We start from the raw sequence: 21,514 nt of genomic DNA on the forward strand, positions 1-21,514 counted from the left end.
AATCGGAGGTCAATCCGGGAAGAAAGCACCTAGGATCGTCGTCCTTGGATAGGTGGCCGGAGTGGTGGGAATGATTGTCGTCCAATGATGTCCAACGTCCCTTTGACCTTTGCCTCGTCGATCACGTCACTAAGGTGTAGTGATACGGTCGAAGTATTCTTCAATGGTGTCGTCGAAATCAAAGCCCACGTCAAAATGGGATTGGATAATGTCGACTTGATCTCGATCATCATGCACAAAATCCCAAAGTTCCATTCGGGTTCCCGCATGCATTCTCGCCAAGGGTGAAGGAGTACCCCAAGGGGAAAGGAGGTGGAAGGGCATCGTCTTCTTCTCCTCTTGGCTTCAAAGTTCCCATCTGGAGAGAGTAGGGAGGAGAGTGGTGGGAGAAGAGGGAAGAGGGTGGCGGCGGATTCCACAAGGAAAAAAAAAGGGGGGAGGCCGGCGGGTGCAAGGGAGAGGGGCTAGGGTTTGGAGAGATTAGGTTTAGTGGAGTGTATGAGATATAAATCAAAATCTGAGAATTAATTTCAGATTTGATTAGGTTTGGGAGGGAATTGACTTGAATTTGAAATTTGAATCTCAAAATCAAGGCATTATGCCACTGGCGGAACCAGATAAAGGAGAGTAAAAAAATTTTTTTGCCCCTCCTAAAAATTTATTTTTGCCCCCCCTAAAAAATTCTTTTGGCCTAACTTGTCCTAAAAAATTACTTTTGGCCCCCCTTAAAAAACTTTTCATAATATTATAGATATATAATATTTTATTTTTAAATATTTATTAAATTTTTATGATATATTTGCACCCCCCCTCAAAATGAAGCTGGTTCCGCCCTGATTAATGCCTTGGATGGGGAGTTATGAGGGGAACAAAGAGGGGGAGGCCGGCGGTTTTGAAAAGAGAGGAGGGGAGGCGGCGGTTTGAGAGGAGGGGGAGGAGTTTTAATTCAAATTCTGAAATTAATTTCAGTATTGAAAATTTGGGAGGTAGATTTATTTGAAATTAATGTTTTAAATTTCAAATGGGGGAGGGGTTTAATGTGGCATTAGTAAGGGTAGCCTCATAGGAAGGAAGAGGGAAGAGCAGCGCGGCAACGACGGTAGCGAATATTTGCAGCGGGATTTTCGTCATTTTTCTGCTGAAAGCAGCCGACCGCAGCGGACCGCGGGATACAGGGAATGGTCACGGGAAGCAACAGCGGACCGCAGAATTTTTTCTGTCGTGGTTCTGCCGCAATGTCCCAAACAATGATTTAATGACTTTTTATAAAGTAAAGCAGCAGTACCGCCGTCCCAAATGCACCCTAAATCATACCACTACTCTGCATCATGAACCAAGAGAAAGCGTCCACTGCTATGTTTTGATGTAAAAAGGAAATAAAATAAAAGTTTCCATAGTGCCAGACTACAAAATGCAATGAAATCCTCCTCACAAGTTCAGCTTATATTAATTTCTTCAATAAACTTGACACATCCAACATATTTTAATATCTGCACTAACTTATTAGAACAAAGTTTCCACGCAAAAAGATGCGAGTTTCAAATCTAAAATATACATTTCAACAGGTCAGGTGAAGGTAAAGTAGAAAATTGGATGAATCTAGAAAGATGAATATGATAGACAGTCCTAAACAATCTATATTCTGCACGGTGGGATTTAATTCAGCATAGTTATTCAAAAGGATGCAAAGAAAAGAAGGATTTTTTTTTTTCTGCAGATTGCGTGTGTATGGTTCAGTTGCATTTTTGTTCAAAAATGGAACCAACCAGCAGAAGACAATCAGATGGAACGATCTCACACTAAAGGCTAGCAAGTTGACAAATAATGTAAAGATTGCAAACATAGAATTTTTTTTTTTATTGGATGTAAATAATGTAAAGAGTGCAAACATGGAATAACAACAACCAACATGATCTTACAGATCCTGCCTATAACAAAGTGATTGCATAATATTGATTTCAACATCTTAACAAGCAAACTAAGGAAAATTTAGTTTAAAACAACAAAAAGAAGAGTTAAACTTGCACTGCCACATAAAGAAGAGCATCTTACATGCAAACAATCTAATGCAGGCTCCAACAGCTTTATGTTCTTTGTTTCAAACGCAAGTCTCAGAGGTTGCAACACCACTTCAGCTTGAATTTCTTCTAATATGTGTCCGGCACTTGATAATGCTGTCGTAATAGGTTTGGAATCATCAACAGAAGTAGCAGCTTCATCTGCAGTAGAAGTTGATTGTATGCTAACGGTAGAGTTTCCTTCTTTTGATCCATCATTATCAGCTCTGCCAGCCATGAAGAAAGTCCATGATTTTTTATGAAAAAAAAAACCCTCTAGAAATGATAAATACTGAGAGGAACTTAATATAAAAAAAATAGCAAATGCCCACGACCAACATGTTTCAGCTAGTACTATGGGGGAAGGAGTGTATGGCTAGGCATGATATTATTGATTCTTAGGCACACGAATAAATAATGAAATAGATGGACATCAAGTATTACGTGCATTCCATCCAAAATCCCAGTTAAGCAAAACACTGTTGAAAGTGTTCTAAACTGAATAGAAGTGTATGCTGCCAAAGTTAATTATAGTGAAGCGCAATCTCTGTGCAATGCTTCAGCTCTGTAAAATGAAAATATCTTCGCAGGATCATTTTAAAAACTGTAAATGATATTAAAGAAGTACAACCTTTATTTGTTTGAAGACTTGAGCATCATAAAAACTCAATTAGTTATGGAGTTTTAGGCCTCGTTTGGGACAACTTTTTTATGCTTTTTAAAGTAACTTTTTAATACAAAAAATTTTTAAACTAAAAAATAATTTTAAAAAACAGTAAGAAAGATGCCCCAAACAAAGCCTTAGTTTAAACCAAAATACATAGCAAGACAACTAAAAAACACTAAAGCGCCCAATCAAATGATCGCTACTGTAACTTTTTCGTGGGATTGGATAGTTCTTTTAACTGCTATCATTCTGGTACAAATTTATGTCAAAATATAAAAGAATTGACCCAATTTTTTCTTGCAGGGCAAGCAGGACGATCCGGTCCATATTAGGTAGAAATGCCAAAGAAACGCCAGCTGGTCATCAATTAATCATTGGGAAAGGTTTGGCCCGTGGGTTGGAAAGGTTAACTTAAGTTAAATGACTCAGTCATGCTGTGGATAAATTGGGTTAGGTCAGTCAAGTTGAGTCAATCAAATTGACCAGGTTGGTGTTGGGGATGAGAGGATGAGTAAACACCACAATGATGAAATAAGCAAGAAAGTAAAAGCAGAGGAAAAGTAAAAGACACCAAAATTTAATGTGGAAAAACCCAAATAGAAAAAAAAACCACGGAGCCATAGCACACCAAGAAATCCACTATGAAAATTGGGAGAAATAAGTACATATCACTCTTCTCTCTCACTCTCTCCTTCTCTTCTCACATGCACCGTTCTAAATATCTACTCTCTCAAAATACAAAAGAAAGCCAAGTAAATAACCCCAAGGGACGCAACTCTTCAGAAAAATGAGAAAGAAAACCGTCCAGTCCGCCTAGCAACGCTGTTGCGGCAGTTTGGGGTGTTGCGACGCTCAAGCTTCTCTCTTGAACCGTTGCAACGCCGTATTTATATCATTGCAGCGCTCTGCTCTCTGTCGTTCAACACTACGGCGCTCGGGTACGCAGCGCCGGGGCATTGTACGGGGAAAAAATTCATGTGCAAAGCACCCCGAACCCAAGCGAGGGGTAAACCACCCGCACCCCCCAGCAAACATGTCAAGCTTTGAGGTCCGACACAACAAAAGTTACAAAACAACCAAATTGATCAACATAATCAGATTCCACATATAACACTTGGATTGTGTTAGGTGATGCAAAATAAAAGTGACAATTCTCAAACATTTTGTGGCAAGTATACCAGCTTCCAAAGCTATATTTCGAGAGCCAATGATGGGGTCCCAGTATTGATGTTCATAAATATTGTTTTCCGCTTTCTACCCCTTTGTCTCTCTTCACTAGAAGGTGCTCACTTCATATGACTTTTTTTGGGATGAATTTGTCTACCTTTTTTGAGATTCATTTGCATTATTCTCTTTTTCTTTTGTATGAATTTCGTAAAGGTTAAACTTAACTAGCTCAAAGATATACATAAACAATTCCATGGTTCTTGCAGAAGTAGTTTGTTGTCACCCAAGAGAAATGATGTAATGTAAAGCATCAATTTTCAAATATCAATCTAATTTATCAACTTAGCAATATTTATTCAATTATTTTATGCTTTCTGTCATGGATATAGAATTAAGTATTTATGTTATGTGTCATTTTATGCCAAAAACTCTTATTTGTCATTTCTTACATTCTCATGAGTATGATGCCATTTGTTTATTTTAAACATGGTTTTCATTTTTTCATTGATATTAAGTTAGAATGCCCATGATTTTACTGCTACTTTTAGATTTAGTAGGACTTGAGTAATAGTTGAAATAATAGCTGATTATTGAATTAAGAAATGGTTTCCTTAGAACTATACCCTTGGTAGATCCTTAACTCATACAAGTCAACCTCTTTATCAAGATGGCCTAACACATCATTTTCTCCCTAAACTCTGAGGTTTCTAGCACTCTCTCAATATAGTGCTTGCCTCCCTCACTATCTCCTCTTTTTTATTAAATCCCTGGTTCTTCCTCCAAACTAGGTTCTTCACTTATTTGTAAAGCAAAAAAAAAAAAGAAAACACCATTTTAACCTTCCACGCGCATTGACACAAGTGGTTCAGATTGGTGGCAATGAATATCCAACTCTAATGAAGTATTTTAGATATTTCTTTGGTTCTGCAACCTGGATATCCAAGCCTTACTCAAATAACTATTAATATAAACTACAAGTTCCATCATCAAGAATATAAATACAATATACAACTGAAATTTGAAGAAACATCTTTAGTTGCAGCTTAAAGCCCCATAAAACCCCTCAATTCCTCAGACCTCCCGTTCATATAGCACTACCACTGCACACCACATGCATGCATAATAACATTTGTGAAAGTCCAAAACTCACCATCTTCAAAAAGTGGACGTAGCTATCAATGGTCAGCATTGTTCAGCTTGCAGACTGAAGTAACAACTGACGCTTAACAGTTTGAAGCATATATCATTAATAAATCAACTTATAAGTGGGATCCTGTTCATGATATCTAGAAACAGTTATGGTCAGTCAATAGATTTATCTCAAAATAATCCCCCAACTTTTCCAACTTTTCCATTTGGCCAATTTAGTCTAAAAGTATAAAAATTCTCCTATTTAGTTATTCGACTATACAAAATTGATCAAAAATAATCCCTTCGGTAAAAATTATGATGCAAAATTGATCCTCATTTAGTCCCCCTAAGAGACCATTTTGAATCAATTTTGTATGGTCGAGTGATTAAATTGAATAAATGTGATACTCTTGGTATAAATTGGCCACATTCATATAGCCGGGAGATCACACTGAATCAACCCATCAGTCAATACTAAATTGTAGGCAAAAACATTCAAGCCTAACTCATGTACTACAAAAATATGGCATTAACGAAAGACAAGGAACAATGGAAGGCAATAATATGGCTAAATAGATGGCGTCCTCCAAAAGTTTATTGGATAATAATATCTATTATAATATTATATTATATTATCATGTTATCATATTATATTATTAGATTACAATATTCTGCAAGAAGATTTACATAAATACCACACAATTCTTATGTATTTAAATATCTAATATCTAAATATTTATATTTACTTCTATAATATCCTAGTGCTTCTATCACACAAGGTGTATTTCACTTTAAATAAGTTAATGTTAGTGATAGATGTGATTCAGATATCAAGTGTTATATAAATATAAAAATGTATGTGTTAGGCATAGAAATGCCTAAGAATTCAAAAGCACGTATGTAAATCTCACTACTATATTTTAATATTATGAGGAGAAAGTGTGGTGGTGGTGTAATACAATTCATGCAAAGGTAATACAGTAATAGTATATTTTATTATTCATGCAAAATGATCATATAAGGTAGAGGTAGACCTAAAAAGACTTAGTTAAAAAATATTAGAAAAGACTTTTTTTTTATTAAATTTAAATGATAATTTAACTCTTAACATGACACAATGGAGAAAAAGGATTCTTGTAGCCGATCCTACATACTGGGATAAAGGCTTGATGTTGTTGTTATTGTTGTTGCTACGAAATGATCATATAAGCCTAATTTTAGTCAACAAGTCACTTTAGATTAATCATCCCTTGGACAGTCATGGAAAAAACAGGGAGAAAAGCAAACTCAAATTCAAATCATGTATGAATGAAGAAAAAGAATATTAAGAGTAAAATTCATGATGCACAAACGGAATTAAATCATGTGACACTTCATATATATGCATTGGAAGATTTCGGTGAAGGCAAGAAGCAGATACATCTCACATGGATTCAAAAAGATATTGGACAAGGCAAGAAGTCCAAGAAGAATATACACCCACCTTAGATTCATGAGGGGTAGGCAACCATAATTGTTAACCCTTGATGGCTTTTTGATATTAGAAATGAACAACGTAATCTTATGTTATAATATATCAAATTTGAGAAGTTTTATCTTCTTTTGGAATTGGTGATTTGTTCTTGGTATTGATTTGGTAAGTCACCAGCCCAATTCTTTTATAACGATTGGTTTATCTCCAATTATATATCTAATTATTATTCCACCACAAAAATATAGTTTCCCATCTTTCTTTATCACTAACCTTTTTACCACCTAAATCTTTGGTTCTATGAATTAATCTTATAGTGTTCCATGACTCACAAAACTAAGCTCATAACTTTTCATATACGAGGAAATTATATAGAATTTTAGTGCTCTATTCCATTGTTACAGTTCTTAAAAGGCTTATCACAGAGCACTTTACTTTGTGTTTGGTTCGTTCAATCAATAAAGCACTTTGTGTTTGGTTCGTTCAATCAATAAAGCCCATGAATATTGAAATTAACTTGGGTTTTGACAATAGCGGTTAAGAGTAATGTGCAACAAAAATATAAACTTTAATAGCATGGAGTAGCAGCTAACAGATTTTAAATACTAGATGTGTACTGCAAATGAAACAATGTAATTTTTCAAGAGCAACCTCTCGTTTGCAGGTGTAGATTCTGCCTGACTCTTTCCTGAAGTAGGCTTTTCATTCTTCAAATTTTCTGCAAGTGAACAGAAGGAAATATCCACGTAACTAATGAATTTTCACATGAACTTATAATTAGATATCAAAAATAGGAATAGAGAAAGCTACATCTCAACCAACAAAAATAAGCATTCAAGGAATTTCTAGAAAAGTTGAGGAAAAAAAATAGCAAGTCATACTTGACTTTTTAAATATGTTTGAGAGAATTAAAGAAGACACTACTCATTATAGTTGTCCAACATATCTAAAAATCATGCACATGAAAATGTACCTAAAGTGGTCATGTCAAAATTCCATGAAGATGTAAAGAACCTTTGAATTTATTGCATTAGAAATATTAGAAATGACATTTCTTAATTAGATTTAAATGAAAATTTAACTCTTAACAGGACATAATGGAGAAAAAGGATTCATGTAGCCGAACCCACGTAGAGAAATAAAGGCATGATGTTATTGTTGTTGTAGTAGTTTTTAAAACCTTCAGCATGTACACAATACGATTAAAAGTTTCAAATGTTTAAATAATATAACTCAAAAATATTTAGCATGCCTAAGATGATCTAATCTACCAGTTTAATTGCAAACCGCTCAATTATACAATTAAGTCATACTCAACTAATAAAAGGAGTAACAAAAGTATTAGATAAGATTCCAGAAGAAGGAAAAAAAAGTTAAAAAGGCAGCATAACCATTGTCTAATAGCAAACACGCTAACAGAAAAGCCTTACAAAACACGACCTGGGATGGCTTCTATGGAGCAAGTCAGCACGAATATATTATTAATTCAAAGCACCCTGGACAAGGAATCAATAAGCATCAATGCAACCATAAAACTTCACATTACACAGTTAGTCACCTGAAGAATTATAATCTAATGCCCAAGTGGGCTTGTATGCTCAATATCTTTGAAATCAACGATTTATAGGTAAAAACAAGAAAACATGAACTCTGTATAAACCTTTTCTAGTCAAATTAAAATTGAAGAAAGGAAAACTAAGAGGTAATCTGAGACAATGAAAGAAAAGAACAGATGATAGAAAGTCTCCGATGCCCCACGCAACATTGCATTTCAAAAACAGTAATGAGCCAACAAAATGGCCAGCTACATGTTATCAAAGGCAGGTAGATCAAAATTCAACAATGTTCTAGGATGGGTAACAGAAATGTGTTTCTAGGTTGAATAGTAACAAATAGATACGAGCTGTGGGCACAGGAATGGATTGAGGAGGAATACAAAGATAGCGCTGACTATTTTATGTTGAATACTCAAAGCATCTGGTTTTGAATCACTAGCGTAATGAGGGGCAGAATCCCAATGTCGCTAGAGAGCCCATAGGGGAAAGATTTCATTTGATGGTCCAAATCTGAGTTTTCATGAGCTAGGATGGCTGCATAAGGAATTAGTCAAACAATTAAAAAATTGCCTTACCTCAAGGCCTTTTTACATCATGAGCCCATGAAACATAAAACTGAAAGCAATATGCAAATTCAAATAAAATCAAGTGCATGATTATCAATGGTGAATGGTACCATGGCACAAAACTCCTCGTGGAGTCATAGCTCATAGAGCATGGCGAGGGCGCGCACCATTTTAAAAATGGTGCCCGATATAAAATAATTATAAATAAAATATGTATTAATATTAATATCATTAAATTGAAAGATACATGATAATAAAAACAACTAAAGGAAACTCAATTTCAATTAATCGACAGCTCATTCCCTAAAAATTCAAAATATTAAGATCATTTTTTCAAATCTGATGGGCTTTCAAAAAATTAATCTAGTCATCTTAGAAGAAGTCATCATCATCAAAAGTCAAAAGTGCCTTATACCTTTCATCAATATTATCTCCTATTTAATAATTCTCTTCATCATCCCCATCATCTTCATTTTCAATTGCAACAATATAAAGCCTAGATGAAAATTCCTTATTTTTTTCTTTTAAATAGCTCTCAAATATTGTAGCTTTAGTTGTAAGCACATGTGGCTTTTGCAATAATATTCGATGACAAATCTTCTTCGCCAACAATCGGTTGATTTCTTTCTTCATCAGACTCATCATTCTATTTTTTTGGTTAGCCACACATTTAGATCATCTATGTCAGTCAAAGAAATAGGGCGTTGATCACATCAAGATGATTGTATCTAAGAATCAATGCTCTATTATATTTTACAAAAACTAAATATTTGAAACAACCATGATCTGTTATGTGGGTTCTTTTGCTATGAAGTTGCAATCAAAATATAATTTCTATTACTATCTTATAAACATTCATGAAAAAATCAACATATACTCTGTTTTTATACTTACACATTCAAATATACTCTAATTACATTCAAATTCAGATGACTTACAGGTTAGGCTAAGAACTTTGATTGCAAAATTTTATAAGTGTGAAGCTCCTTGACCGTACATCAAACACCAATAAGCTAAATGTAATGAAATACTTAATCTCTTTTATTATATTCAAATATCAAAATTTTACTCAATGTTAATTATAATTTTACTCAAATAATGATACATGGTAACAAAGTGGCCCTTTGTCTTACATTTGAAGGAAAACAAAAAAAGACTTTCACCTCTAATACATACAATTAATGCATTGCTAACTTTGTCTTCTTCATCTACATTCTTAACCAAACTTTCAATGCATGAATATAGTCCATCAACTATCTCATTGTCCTTAGCAATCTCAAGGTTAATAAAAATATGCTTAGGTTTTAAAAAAAAAGTGTGACTACATGAAAATTTTGTATGTATTTATTATTGTTGTTGAAGCTAGCAACAATTGCTTTTTTTGCCCTATCCATTACTTCATATAAATAACCCAATGGGAGCTTTCTCTCTCCATCAACTAATCAAAAGACTTTCAATAGAGAGCCACCTACTTTTAAGGCATAAAGAAGTACTCCAAAATTATTGCTATAAGATGGTTTGTTAAGATTACTTTGTCTTTACTTATTTTGCATAAGGATCCAAAATAAATTCAATCCATGTAAACACTTTCTTCAAATTCAATTATTGATGAAAACATTGTAAATTAAAAAAGGCAGTAGTGAAACGAGTCTTAACAGGCTTGACAAGTAATCATTGATTCCTACATTTTCTCATTAAGCCAAGCAAACAAGCTCTTGAAAATATGAAATTGTGCACATCCACTACTTTCTTGAAGCATCGCCTTAACCTTTGAATTTTAAAAATATCTTCCATCATTAAATCTAAATAGTGAGCAGCATAGAAAGTTCAAAATGTGCGTCAATATTTCTCCATCAATAACTTTCATGCAATGATATTAAAAATAATGAGAGAATAAATTAATATCCTATTTAAAATAGCATACAAGTAGAAGGAAATGGAATTTGATATTGAGTATCACAACTATGAGGATGTTCTCAGAAGCATTATCAGTAATTGCTTGAATTACAATATATGGCTCAATTTCTTCAATAAACTTACTCAACAATTTGATCATATTCATTGCATTCTTTGAGAAAATACTAGCATTAACGCGGTTCCTCATGAACTATTCATCAAAACATTAACTAAACTTTTCCCATTATAGGATGTCCACCCATCTAACATACGAGAATAGCCATACAATATACAATCTTCTTTATGGCTTTGCAATAGATCTTGTGTATGGCCAACTCATACTTGTCAATGGTGAATAGCACACCATGGCGCAAAGATCCCCGTAGAGCCATCGCGTATGACACACGGCACAACGCGCGCCATTTTAAAAATGGCACATAATATAAAATAATTATATATAATACTATTAAATAGCAAATAAAAGATTGATTTGAGAAAAATTTAAGCATAAAAGTGACAATTTCAAATTCTACAGAAATCTGCATCAATAAATTTGAGCAAGATTTAAGCGTAATTTAGCCTATATCATGCCAAATAGCAAAAAAGACAGGTTTAAATCCTACAAAAAGTTAAATACTTTAATTTTATATTTAAATAATTAATAATTAATTGTGATATTAATATATAAACCTTAAAGAAATTAATTATAATTTAAAATTTAAAATTTATAACAAATTAACCAAACTGTGCACGCTATTTGTGCCTTACACTATGCCACATTGCTCATGCATAACATTGCTCATGCATAGCGTAAATAGCGAGCGCTATTTTGGTGCTCAATGCCACACCTAGAAAATAGCGTTGTTTGTGCGTCGCGTTGCGTTGTGAGTCATGTCGCGCATCATTTTGCACCATTAACATCCAGCAAGGAACTCATACCTCATCATAGCTATGAGGTCACATCTCATGACCAAATTATCCACATGTCTAAACAACAACAAGGAACCTAGCACACTTAGCAGCATTCAATGGAATTCCAATATCATAAATCCATCGGCAAAATATTTGAATTGCCCTTCTTCTCATATCCTTCTTAGCAGTTTCCATCTCTTTGCAGAATTTACATTTTCTCTGATTCGACACATCATTAAGATTTGGGACCAAAATGTATATCTAACATTCTCTTGGTGCTTCAAGCATAAATATTAATGTTGAATTTGACTAGAAGTAATTGATTTTGTTGTTTGATATTTTTGGATGTTCCAGCTCCTAAAATACCATCAACTAGCACCACATTAAAATCACAACCTTCAACAATATTAACATGTGGTATTTAATCGATTTGTTCTTTCAACTCTTTACCGAAGAGTGTATTTTGCATTAATCATAATAAAGGTAAAAGTACAAAAGACGGAACTATGTACGAGCATATCTATCACTATCCTCCTTCAACATAGACAAAAGGGTTGAAGGCAGGTTCCTATCATGTACACTTTTCCATACAAAGTTATCAAAAAGAGCAAGCACAAAGGTCAACGACCTTGTTGCTTTCCCTAGGAATATAGAGGAAGAGGACCTATTCGACGTCAGTCAAGAAGGTCAAATCAAATTCCACTCTAGCTTTGCTTTGACTTCTCAGGTCAACCATTGAATTTTGTAACCCTTGGATAATAGCTGCAACGTCTCTCTCTATAATGATTCCTTCCTTGTCATACATCCAGTCATCCACTAGTTCTTTGAGAACACAAACGGTGAGGACCTCCGCTTGAGTGATATCCCAATGCACCAATTGCTTTCCAAAAGCTATGAGAAATGATCCGTTGTAAGCAACGATAGTTATCACATGCATTTTCATGCAAGATCATTTTTTGTATATTGAACTAGATCTGACAATCTTTCGAATACCTAGAAGAAGTCATGCATTCAATATAATTCATTCAATTAAATAAAGTCAATGACAAAATATTGCTCCATGTGCTCAATTGAGGGTTTGAGTCTGATGGCAAATAATTAACAAGCCAAACACAGTTGAATAAGTTTGTTCCTGATAGACTTTTTTAAAAAATGAGCTCAAAATATATATTTCATGTTTGGTCCTTTCATAATGAAGAAGACATGAGCTTTCTAGCAAATATTTATTCATGAACAATGAATTCTTTTTACAACCTTGGTTAGATATTAGTTTGATAAATATGCAGAATTTAATTATTAAAAATGGAATTGCCCCTAACATGTAAACCACAAAGAGCAAGTGAAAATAATAATAATAACTAGCTTCTGAGCCCTTTACCATTACACCGCTTTCCTTTACAGCTAATCTAACTCATTTCTACAACCAAATCATAACCAAAAAATGACACATAAATAGGAAAACAAACCATTGTAAATATGACAAGAACAAGGGAGAAATTGTGAGAAGAAAACTTCGATTTTTCAATCAACCCCACAAATAACAAAAATGAAAAAACATAATGCCAACTTGCATTACTTTGTTCAAGTAAGAAGCTAAAAACCATAGCTCTCCTGAAGACACCGCCGCCAACTTGTCAACTTCATCGTTTGCGCTGTAGGAAAGCTATGAATGTTGTAGTTTGCCTCTGAAGTCATGATAGTCACAATCGAAGCATGTAGTAACCGTTAATTAAATTGGTCGAAGTGTCTAGGAAACTTCATAACACTGTAGGTTGCCTCCAAAGTCATGATCATCACGATCAAAGCTTGCAAGAACCTTCAATCAAAGTCTCTAGGAACCTTCTTAATGTTACAAGTTACCACCGCATCACAAATGATGCATTTAGGAACCTCCGATCGAAGTCTAGGAACCTCCATAACCTCTAATCCAAGCCAAAACCTCTCAATCAAAGCCTACACCTCTCGATCAAAGCCTGCACCTCTCGATCAAAAAAACTATATGTGCGTGCCTTTCGAACCCATCCACGTGAATCCCGACTCTTCCGTGTGGTGTATAGGAACCTCTGATTGAAGCCTAGGAACCTCCGTAACATTCGATTCAAGCAAGCACCTCTCGGTCAAAAGCCTACACCTCTCGATTGAACCTAGCACGCGTGATTCCCTCTTCCGAAAGTTTATCTTCCACATACATGCTAACTCTTACATGCAAGTGTGGGTGCCAATTTAGTGTTAGAGTTAGATATTTAAATTTATTAGTCGAATTAATTTTTATTAAATAATAATTTAATAAATTTAAATACAAATTATAATTTTAAAATTAAATCCATTAAAACAAAATTGTAAGCAATAGTTAAGTTTTGCACTAAGTGCTATTGCTCTTTTATAGTGAAAATAGCACGTGCTATTTTGAATGAGTGCGTCACACTAAGTAAATATTGTCGTAGTTGTGCCAAGGTGCATGTTATTTTGCACCATTGACATATATGATCAAATAGATAACTTGAAAATAAAATTTTCATGGCAATTGGATCTATGATTATAAAAATCCCCATATGCTTATGAGGCTTGCATGAAAGTTAGCACTGTTACCAATCCTTTCATGAAAGCCTTATCATATGAACCCATAATAAAATCAACATGAGCTGAATTTATCTACTAGACAAAAAAAAGACCTAATGCAATAATGAGTCAACCTTTTGAGATCAAGGTCACTTAGAAACCATTCAAGGATAAATTGCATCATCCGATTTCAACTCATAGGCCTGAGGCCCTAAGAAAAAACTTTCTAAGCTCATCTTGCACAATGGATCAGCCACTACCCAATAATAAGTCTAAAACCTTTAAAGAAACAAGTGACCTGATGACTCAACGATAAGATAGTTATCATAGCATCACCTATTAAATATAAAATATTGTTAAATGTATATATATATATGTATGTATATGAAAAAATGCTGCTAAACCTATTTTAACAATGAAACCTTTGACTTTTTTCATCCATGGTGCGGAACATAGCATTGCTATGTCCCACACCATGGATGAAAAAAGTCAAAGGTTTCATTAAGTTGTTGACAGTCAGCATAAAATTTGTCGAATAATCATGACTATTAAATAAAAAGATAAATGATCATGATAATAAAAATATCTAGTGATGTTTAAGTTCACGTAATAAACACCTCAAACACTCAAAATTCAAAATATTTTAATCATTTTTTCAAGTCTATTTGTTTTGTCATAAATTAAACTAGTCTTCCTAATAGCCATCATTATCATCATCAAATATAAAAAAAGCCTCATTTTCTTTATCAACACCACCTTCTAATACATAATCCTCTTCATTTGCCACAAAAAACATAACATGTAATTATTATCAAATTTGTTTGTCAATATTACATATTTTCATGTAATATGTTTTTTTGTGGTTTAAATTGTATATGATATTATTTCAAATACCTATAAGGAATCATAAATTCAAACATTTTTACCTTCCTTTTAAATGTGTGAATGAGATGAGGAATAACAAATAACATAAAGGTGGCATAAACTGATTCAATGAAACGATAAAGATATTTCATAAATAACTTATGCCCTCTTTTTTAGAAATTAAGACACATTTACATGTAATGGCAACATTATGAAGTTATTAAATAAATGATAAAATTAATAAATATAAACATAAATATTAATTTTAAATTTAAAATCAAAAAATAGCACAAGCCATATGAGTTTTACACCAGCTGTTATTGACCCTAAATGGCAAATAGCACACATCATTTTGAACAGGTGCACCGCATTAAGAAAATGGAGTCAAGGGTGTGTCATGCCTTGCGCCATGGCGCACGATTTTTTGCGCCATTAAAATGTACGGACCAAATAGCTGAATAAAGTGATAGTTTGGTAATTTCAGCACCAAATCTAAGCACAGTATTAGTAGAACAATGAGTCACCCCCAATGATTTAGCTGTGTATGGCATCATTAAGTAAATATATGGCCAGTATCCACATCCATGCCACCTAATCACATTAAAGGCTCCATTTGTTTTCTATGAGAAAATTACTTAAGCCGTCTATAGTGGGTCAAGTGGAAGAATGGACCCAGGAAATCATTTAATGTGACTTGGAAAATTGAAAAAATTTTATGGTTGCGGCTAAAAAAAATGAAATCATAACCCGGGTCCACTTAACAAAGTCTACATGCAAGAGGAAATAGAAGTAGGGCAAGAATGGACATGTTTGTGATGGAGAGTCAACAAAGACAATTTAGAAAGTTCATGGGCTTTCATCGATTTTATTTTTAAGTAAAATAAGTACTATTATCAGTCAATAAAAAGAAGACAACACGAAATAAATGCAAAGCTTTCACGATGAGGAGCTAAAAAAAAGATACCATGATAAAGCCAACAAGTTGCGAATGAACCAATAGAGGAAAGAGAAGGGCCCAAGTGTCCTCGTTAGAAGCATAAAACTTGAAGCCTGGCATATTTTTATAAGTTGAGGAATACTTTTACTTTTTGTTCCCCCAAAGGAATGTATAAGTTGAAACTTCTTATCCACAAGCAACTATGTGCTAGCAAATTTATGTTCAAAAGAAATAGAAAGCGAGCAGAGATCACCCATATTCCTCATAGTAGGAATAACACCATTTTAAAAACCCTAAAGTGAGTATGGAACATTAATCATGGTCAATCATAATTGGTAATAATATCAAGGCATAATATAAAGATGATTTATAGTTTTGAGGACAAATGAGATTAAAATAGTTGGAATAGCAATCAATTCATTAAAGGAAAGGTTTTTATCACATGAAAGATCCCCACTTCCATGGTTTCTAGAATATCGTAGCTCTAGGTGTTCCATAAAACAATTTGAGAAATTGGGAATAAATACTTTACAAGAGGAATAATAAGAAGGTATGCCTTCAAACTCAATTTTTTGCCATTAATCACAAGATGTGGAACCAATTCAAATTTGTTTTGCTAGAGAGGAAATCACATCCAATTCAACTAGTATCGCAGCTAGTAGCCACTGATAGTGTTGCAATAGTAACATCCACCTAAAGCAATTTACCAAATATTTAATGAAGAGGGAATAAAATGGATTGATTAAAGTAATGAACTTGAAGATGTGGGAAAATCACCCAAACTACAATAATATGCAATTCTAAGGAACAGTCAAAATGACATGACTTCTTCAAATATGCAAAGAGAACCCATCCACATAGTATGTTCATCAAGAGAAGAGTCATGAGTAATCACATTCTTGATATTACTTCATAAGGACATAATAAGAATCAGTAAACCCAAAGTATAATCCCCAATCAAATTCAAATTGGCTAAGAATCTATGAATAATTTCTAATTAGGATGGCCCTAAGAAAACTTACCAACAAGGGAAAGAGAACAAGATAAAGTCAAGTCAAAGATCTCCTTATCAATTAATATGTAAATTGATTTATCTTGAAAGGAGGAAATTGCTTTATGAACTTGCTAAAAAAAGAGTGGGAAAATAACAGGAGTAGGACAGAGGGCCAAAACCTTTATCCCCCTAATAGCCTCAACAAAAGAGTGAGGAGTGCATGACAAGAGAGAAACATTAAGCCTTAGGAACATGAACATAGGAGAAGCTTTACAATGTAGTTGTACCAAAGGAGAAGTTGTGATCTAGATGGAACAGGCATAAATGCAAGATCTAGAGCAAGAGGCAGAGAGGTGACACAACATTGAAAGTGAGAGTTAGAATAGAAATTGGTAAGAGTCAAGTCAAACCAAAAAAGCCAGGGCGCCACCATAGGCACTGATATAGAAAACGGCATCACACCCTAAAGTGCACGCCTAGCCTAAAATAAGGCATCTTGCAAACCAAACAAAAGGAAGTCGAACACAAAAGAGTTTCACATCAAGACAAAGTAGCAAACACACACTAACATGACAAGGATGCATGATTGGAGCACATCGAGTGAATAAATTATCAGAGCACGACGAGCATAAGAAGCGCAAAAGTGTGTACAAGCTGCAAGCGTGAAAACTGAGCATGATGACAACTAATACATGTGGGTGCAAGAACAGCCAATGTGCTCTGGCACAACAAGCAAACCAAACTCGCACAAGAGCAAAGCACGAACAAAGTTGCAGTTGTGTGCAGGTAAGTGAGATTAGGGTATACTAAGATTTGATCAATCAATTTTACATATATTGAGGATTAGATTAGTGCATAAATTATCCCACTACTATTGTTGCTACTTAGTAATGCATGGCAAAGAATTGTTTTATTATTGCTACTTAACAAATAAAAAAATAATAATTATGCATTCTAAATTTAGTTCAAATATCAAGCACTAACTTAAATCCCTCCAAAGGTCAAATGAGCATCTAATAAATCCCTAAATTTTAACAAATTTATGTTTTATTAACACTACAGGGGAAAGAATATATAATTACTTAAATTACATGAAAAAAAAGTGTTTTAAAATATTCTCGGGCTCTCCCTAGGGCGGGTGAGATAAGATTTTCGCAAGGCAATAAGGGTGGGCATTTATATATATATTAAAAAGATGTCAGATGAGTGGAGAATGAGTGTGTTAATTCCTATTTTTAAGAATAAAAGTGATGCACAAGATTGTGCGAAATTATTAGAGGATATTTAAGTTAATGTGTCATACTTTAAATTATGGGAGTGAGTTATGGAGCATAGGTTGCGACGTGATAATAATGTTTCTCAAAATCAATTTGGATTCATGTCGGGTAGGTCGACTATGAAAGCTATACATCTATTAAGAGGTTTGATGGAGATATATAGAGAAAATAAGGAGGATCTATAGATGATATTATTGATTTAGAAAAAGCATATGATAAAGTTCCAAGAGAAGTGCTATGAAGAGTTCATGAAAAAAGGAGTTAATAACGCTTATATTCAAATCATTAAAGATATGTATGCATGAGCTATTACTTGTGTTCAAACACAAGTGGTTTGACCAAGTATTTCCCTATTTCAGTTGGGTTACATCAAGGATTAGCCTTAAGCCCATATCTTTTTTACTTTAGTCATGGATGTTCTCACTAGACATTTGCAAGAGGATGTACCTTGGTGTATGCTTTTTGTTGATGATATTCTTCTTGTTGATAAGACTAGAGAGGGAGTTGAAGGTAAACTTGAATTGTGGAGGTCAACCTTAGAGTCTAAAGGTTTTCGTTTGAGTAGATCTAAAACGGAATATATGGAGTGTAATTTTTAGTTAATAGACCTAGTGAGGGGGATTGTGACTTTGGGCATCAATCATTAAAGAGTACACGTTTTAGATATCTGGATCATTGTTCAATAGTGATGGTGAAATAGATGGGGATATTTATCAACAGAATTCAAGTTGGATGTTTGAAGTGAAGGAATGCATCGGGCTTGTTGTGTGATAGAAAAGTACCCCTCAAACTTAAGGGAAAATTCTATAAGATGGTAGTGAGGCCTGCAATGCTTTATGGTGCCGAATGTTGGCCATTAAAAGAGAAGCATAATACCAAATTAAGTGTGACAGAGATGAGGATGCTCAGGTGGATGAGTGGCTTTACCCTTAGAGATAGGATACGAAATGAGCATATACGTGAAAAGGTTGGAGTAGCTCCAGTAGAAGATAAGATTAGAGAGAGTCGCCTTAGATGGTTTGGTCAAATAAAACGACGGCCTTCCGATGACCCAGTTAGAAGAGTAGAGGTATTAGATTTGACTTATGTTAAGAAAGGTAGAGGCAGACTTAAAAAGACTTGGTTAGAAAATATTAGGCATGAACTTTCTTTATTAGATTTAAACGAGAATTTGACTTTTAATAAGACACAATGGAAAAAGGATTCATGTAGCCGACCCCACGTAGTGGGATAAAGGCTTGATGTTGTTGTTGTAATAGGGGTGGACATTCAGCTTCTAGGGCTCTAGGGCACATACCCTGCAAACCAAGGCCTCGCCCTGAGTTCCTAAGGTGGGCCCTATACGCAAGTAAATGATACAATTTATCAATATTACTATTAAGATGAACTTAAATTGAATAATTAGAAAACCTTAAGAAGTAATCTACTCAAATTACCATTTTTATAATAAACTATTAAGCAAATATTTCAAAGCAGACTTTAAATCTAGTAAACATTAAAAAAATAACTCGAATTCAACTTCTCTTCACTCACCCATTGCTCCGTCACTGACCAACCTCCCCCCACTCCTTTTCTCTTGTTGAGTCACTTCCTACAAAGTCAACCAATCTTCCATAGTAAATTAAACTTGAACTCTCACAAACTCACTTGATCACTGCTTCTCCCACATTAACTTGCTCACTCAGTTAATCCCCTCATCAACTCGTTGGGATCACTTCATCACTGCTAACTCACCACCTTGTGCTTTTGATCTTGCTTGCAAGCAAAATAAGCACAATCGTCATAGCCTCTATGTTGCCTCTTTAATTGAAGAAGTAGAGAACTCAACTCTTTGCCAAAGCCTCGTAGTGGATCTACAAAAGCCTATTATAAGAGTTAAATCCATAAGTTATTTAATAATTTTTCAGATCATTGTAGCTCATATGACCCAAGTCCTTGGCCTTTCAAAATATTCGATAGATGTTAGTTTATTTTTCATACTTGAATTTTTGCATAATATGCTTTTATTTAGCTCTCTCAATCAGACCTTTGGCTGTCAATTTCCAAAACAAATATCTTATGTTTGTATTAATAGATTTTATAGTTAGAGAAAGAATCAAATGATTATCGACTATGAATTTGGGAATTTCTTTCAATTTTTTGCTTGAATTTAATTGTATCATATTCCTTAAATTCACAGCACGTTCTTGAATGAACCAAACAGTTCTTACTTTCATTCGCTTTCATCTGAGCTCAAAAAACTTCCCCTTTCACGCATCACATATCAAAAAACACCACCATACGCCTCTCATTCCTTACCGATCAAATATCTTGATCAGACCCCTATTACCATTTTCCAACAAAGCCCTAGGGTCCTAGTTGGGTACCCAATGGGTACCCATGCTTTAGTAGGACGGGCGATGCCCACCCATGCCCACCGACGATGACTTTCGGGATGTCGTACCCACCTATACCCACCAACTTCCACGCTTTTTGAATGCAGTCTGCCATGGACTGATGGCCTTGAGGCTTGTTGCCCTTTGCTTTGATTGCAAACTTTAAAGCCGCATATCAGAATTTCCCGTAGTTGCAGCGTGTTTTTTTTTTCCCCCCTAAGTTTGGAAGTAGTTGCAGCGTGGTTAAGTGTTGCACATTACGTAGTGAGGATTGCAATAATATAAAATATACAGCGATTAGCAATGTAAATCAATTTATCCATCGATGTTGAGTACCCACCCACAAGGCCATGGGCGTACCCATACCCAATGGTGGGTACATGGGTATGGGTACCCAATGCTTGGCTTTGTTGTCCAATTCCAACATTACTCATCATGTTAGCTGAATCATGATTATAGAAACCCATTTTGAGCTCACATTACTAACTGCCAAGAGCAAAAGGAACTGCGATCTGATGCTCAAGTGTCTATAAAAATAACTTATTCGAATGTACCTACCTAGACATGTCTTGATGGCCTTCTGCAGCTCGGCGTACTTCTTTCCGGAGCACTCCTTGAGCATGGACTCCAAGGAGCGGGAAACGAAACCCCCAGCCGCGGCGCCCGCCATCGCTGAGATCTTCGCACGATCTGGCGCCTCCTTTTCTCCCACCGCCGCTGCGCGTCCAGTCTATTCAAGACCTGTACAACGGCATGCAAAGATCAGACGAATTGAGCGGACCGTAAGGCGGATCCGGAGGGGGGAGGGTTGGACGGATGGAATTGGACGTACCAAGATGCTGTTCACCGGCGTGGAGGTTATGGATCTTTCAGGAATCAGAAGTTCAGTGAAGAGAAAAGATCTAAGCAAGCCTTCGTTCTTCTCTTTTCTCCCACACTTGTTTTTTTCTTTTCCCCTTCTCAGCAAGAATATAGCTTGGGACTCTAAAAACTGGCCTTTGAAAACTCTAAAAACTCACCGAATTTTTGCCGGGTTTCTAAGGGTAGACAGGGCTATATGGAATTAGGGAGGCCGCTGTAAGGCC

The 21,514-nt window shown here is 34.9% G+C and overlaps 1 protein-coding gene across 3 annotated transcripts in view; it reads right to left on the bottom strand.

Annotated features, from left to right (window-relative positions):
• LOC110099786 (brefeldin A-inhibited guanine nucleotide-exchange protein 5) overlaps positions 1 to 21,514 on the bottom strand; it is a 73,345-nt gene extending 51,831 nt beyond the window's left edge. Inside the window, exons 1-4 of one of the 3 annotated variants that reach the window (XR_003700084.1) lie at positions 21,262 to 21,514; positions 20,988 to 21,170; positions 7,145 to 7,211; positions 2,053 to 2,284 (exon numbers count right to left, since the gene is read on the bottom strand). Coding sequence is in view for 2 of the 3 variants with exons in the window: in XM_020827067.2 (XP_020682726.1) it covers positions 2,053 to 2,284; positions 7,145 to 7,211; positions 20,988 to 21,099 (411 nt within the window). In the remaining variant the exon portion in view is untranslated. The remainder of the gene's footprint in view (positions 1 to 2,052; positions 2,285 to 7,144; positions 7,212 to 20,987; positions 21,171 to 21,261) is intronic. The other 2 variants (XM_020827067.2, XM_020827068.2) reach the window with 2 other exon arrangements.

Source organism: Dendrobium catenatum, unplaced genomic scaffold (assembly GCF_001605985.2).
Source record: "Dendrobium catenatum unplaced genomic scaffold, ASM160598v2 fragScaff_scaffold_220, whole genome shotgun sequence".
Classification (NCBI taxonomy): domain Eukaryota; kingdom Viridiplantae; phylum Streptophyta; class Magnoliopsida; order Asparagales; family Orchidaceae; genus Dendrobium; species Dendrobium catenatum.